The sequence below is a fragment of the Astatotilapia calliptera genome, chromosome 3, assembly GCF_900246225.1.
Source record: "Astatotilapia calliptera chromosome 3, fAstCal1.2, whole genome shotgun sequence".
NCBI lineage: Eukaryota > Metazoa > Chordata > Actinopteri > Cichliformes > Cichlidae > Astatotilapia > Astatotilapia calliptera.
In genome coordinates this window covers 51,115,291-51,118,251 of record NC_039304.1, presented here as the reverse complement: position 1 = coordinate 51,118,251, position 2,961 = coordinate 51,115,291, and the positions used below count along the sequence as shown (strand labels likewise).

General features: G+C 43.1%; 1 protein-coding gene across 1 annotated transcript; it reads left to right on the top strand.

The window, feature by feature from the left end:
• The first annotated feature begins 331 nt into the window (after window positions 1-331).
• On the top strand, window positions 332-1,757 carry LOC113019727 (nuclear factor 7, brain-like). The gene has a single exon (XM_026163547.1). It carries the CDS (start codon window positions 347-349, stop codon window positions 1,736-1,738), a length of 1,392 nt encoding a protein of 463 aa, XP_026019332.1. The 5' UTR covers window positions 332-346; the 3' UTR covers window positions 1,739-1,757.
• The last annotated feature ends 1,204 nt before the right edge of the window (window positions 1,758-2,961 follow it).

Here is a 2,961-nt window from a genome sequence, read left to right as displayed (position 1 = left end):
AGTCTTTTATTTGTTCCTGAGTAAATCAGTTTGGCTGAGATTAAAGTTAAGCTTCATACCATATTAATCGCAGTTAGATTAAGGGGATGGCAGTAAAAACTCCGGAGCTGTGACATCATCAAGTACGCTGGTGTTCCAATTGTACAAATCGCAACTCCATACTCGCATTCTCGCCAAGTCCGGACTCCCGTGTGGACTTACAAGGTCCAGACTAAGCGAGAATGTGAATACAGACTCGCACACTTGAGAACTGAGATAATGCTTCAGTGAAGGTAGTAGAGGTCGGACGGGAGCCAGGACTGACTGTACTTCCTGTCTGCTGTTTTCAGCTTCACTCACAGACTCAATGGCTTCCAGATCAGAGGAGGATCTCTGCTGTCCGGTCTGTCAGGAGGTCTTCAGAGATCCTGTTATTCTGTCATGTAGCCACAGCTTCTGTAAAGACTGTCTGAAGAGATGGTGGAGAAAGAGACCAACACACCAGTGTCCAGTTTGTAAGAGAAGATCTTCAATGGATGCACCACCTTTAAACTGGGCTTTAAAGAACCTGTGTGAGTCGTTCTTACAGGAGAGAGATCAGAGAGCTTCAGAGGCTCTCTGCAGTCTGCACTCTGAGAAACTCAAACTCTTCTGTCTGGACCATCAGCAGCCAGTGTGTCTCGTCTGCAGAGACTCAAAAAAACACACCAATCACAGATTCAGACCCATCGATGAAGCTGCACAACAACACAAGAAGGAACTTCAGGAAACTCTGGAGCCCTTAAAGGAGAAGTTAAAGGTTTGTGAAGAAGTTCAAGTGAAGTTTGATCAAACAGCAGAACACATTAAGGTCCAGGCCCGACACACAGAGAGGCAGATTAAGCAGCAGTTTAAGAAGCTTCACCAGTTTCTAGCAGAGGAAGAGGAGGCCAGGCTGGCTGCACTGAAGGAGGAAGAGGAGCAGAAGAGTGGGATGATGAAGGAGAAGATGGAGGCTCTGAGCAGAGAGATAGCAGCTCTTTCAGACACAGTCAGAGCCACAGAGGAGGAGCTGAGAGCTGAAGACGTCTCATTCCTGCACAACTACAAGGCTGCAGTGGAAAGAGTCCAGCGCTGCCCCCTGCTGGATGATCCACAGCTGCCCTCAGGAGCTCTGATAGACCAGGCCAAACACCTGGGCAACCTGACCTTCAACATCTGGAATAATAAGAAGGACATGGTCGCCTACACTCCTCTCATTCTGGACCCAAATACTGCAAGTCCAGAGCTCATCCTGTCTGAAGATCTGACCAGTGTGAGACTAGGAGGAGAGAGGCAGCAGCTTCCTGATAATCCAGACCGGTTTGATTACTACTGCTCTGTCCTGGGCTCTGAGGGCTTTAACTCAGGGACTCACAGCTGGGATGTTGATGTTGGAGACAGTAAACGGTGGGGACTCGGTGTGTTAGCAGAGTCTGTGCAGAGGAAGGGAGACATACGGTCTGGATTATGGAGAATAGGATTTTATAATGGAAAATATTCAGCACGCTCTCTATCAGGTCCAGAAACTGCTCTCTCAGTACAGAAGAAGCTCCAGAGGATCAGAGTGAATCTGGACTGGAACAGAGGAAAGCTGTCGTTCTCTGATCCTGATACTAACACACACATACACACCTTCACACACACTTTCACTGAGAAGATGTATCCATACATTAATACAAGGAATGAAGTGAAGGTGTGTCCGTTGAAGGTGTCAGTGTCAGTGCAACAGATGAGTTGAGGATGATGATGTTTCTAATGTTGTTTCCTGTCAGTGAGTTGAAGCTGTTAAACTGCAGCTGTCTTCCTGCAGTTTGTCATAAATTTTCACAGGTTTAGTCTTTGTTTATGGAATTTCTGAGCACAACCAGCCTGAGGAGACTTAGTACATCTGCTAATTAACAATGAGTAAACTATTATCATGGTCTTTCCAACAGTAATTTAATTGATTTTACTTATTTTAAATATTCAGAAAATGTTAATCAATTGTAATTACTATACACTGTTATAAGAGATCTTATCGAGTATGTACTGATTGATCCAATATGATTAATGATAATTTTGTGTATGTATTCATCATGAACATTGAAAGATCTGGATGTGGCATTTTCAGTGGGAGAAAAATTTCGTCACTCATACAAGTGACTTCTTCAGTCTCAGCTGACCTGCTGCGTCCAGATGAACTGAATCAACCTTTTGGATCTGCTTACATGGTTGATTGCGCATGCATGAACATTGCCATATAGGCAGTTGTTGCATGGCCTTGATCAAAATCAAAGTGAGAATTTTAAAGGCAACAAATGTATTTACTAACCATGGAAATGGTCCCACCCTGTATATGGTGTGGCTCATATTATAGTCAGCTATTTATAGTGATTGTTATACATACCTTTTCTGATATTTGTAACCCTTAAAATACCTACAACACATAAGCCTAAACAGCTTAATCAGCATTCATTATAGAGGACCAGAATTTTCACATGCACCAAATAAATCATTTTGTGCTTTAATAATGAATTGTGCAATAAAGTATGCATCAGTAAATTCACTTACAATTTTATTTTTGATTGTTTTACTTATTTAGACATTCAATCTATTGTCTTTCGCTTATCCTTGTGAGGTTTGGAGCCTATTCCAGCCATCTTAGGGCAAGAGGCAGGGTGCAACCTGGACAGGTCACCAGTCTGTCGTAGGGCTAACACGTAGAGACAAACAACCATTCTGTCACAAAACGGCTGTGTGTAGGCAGGAGAGGACCCAAATGTAAAAGTCACCAAGACGGAATGTGAACTCAAAAATGCAGCTTTATTTGCTAAAAACAAGGCAAAACGGTGGAAAACCAAAGTGGGAAAACTAATAATAAATCATAGATTAAAAACACAGGGAGAATCACACAGCTATCAGGGAGGACGCGAAACTGAACACAGGAAATACACACATGAGATGATCAGGAGAAGTGGCAAC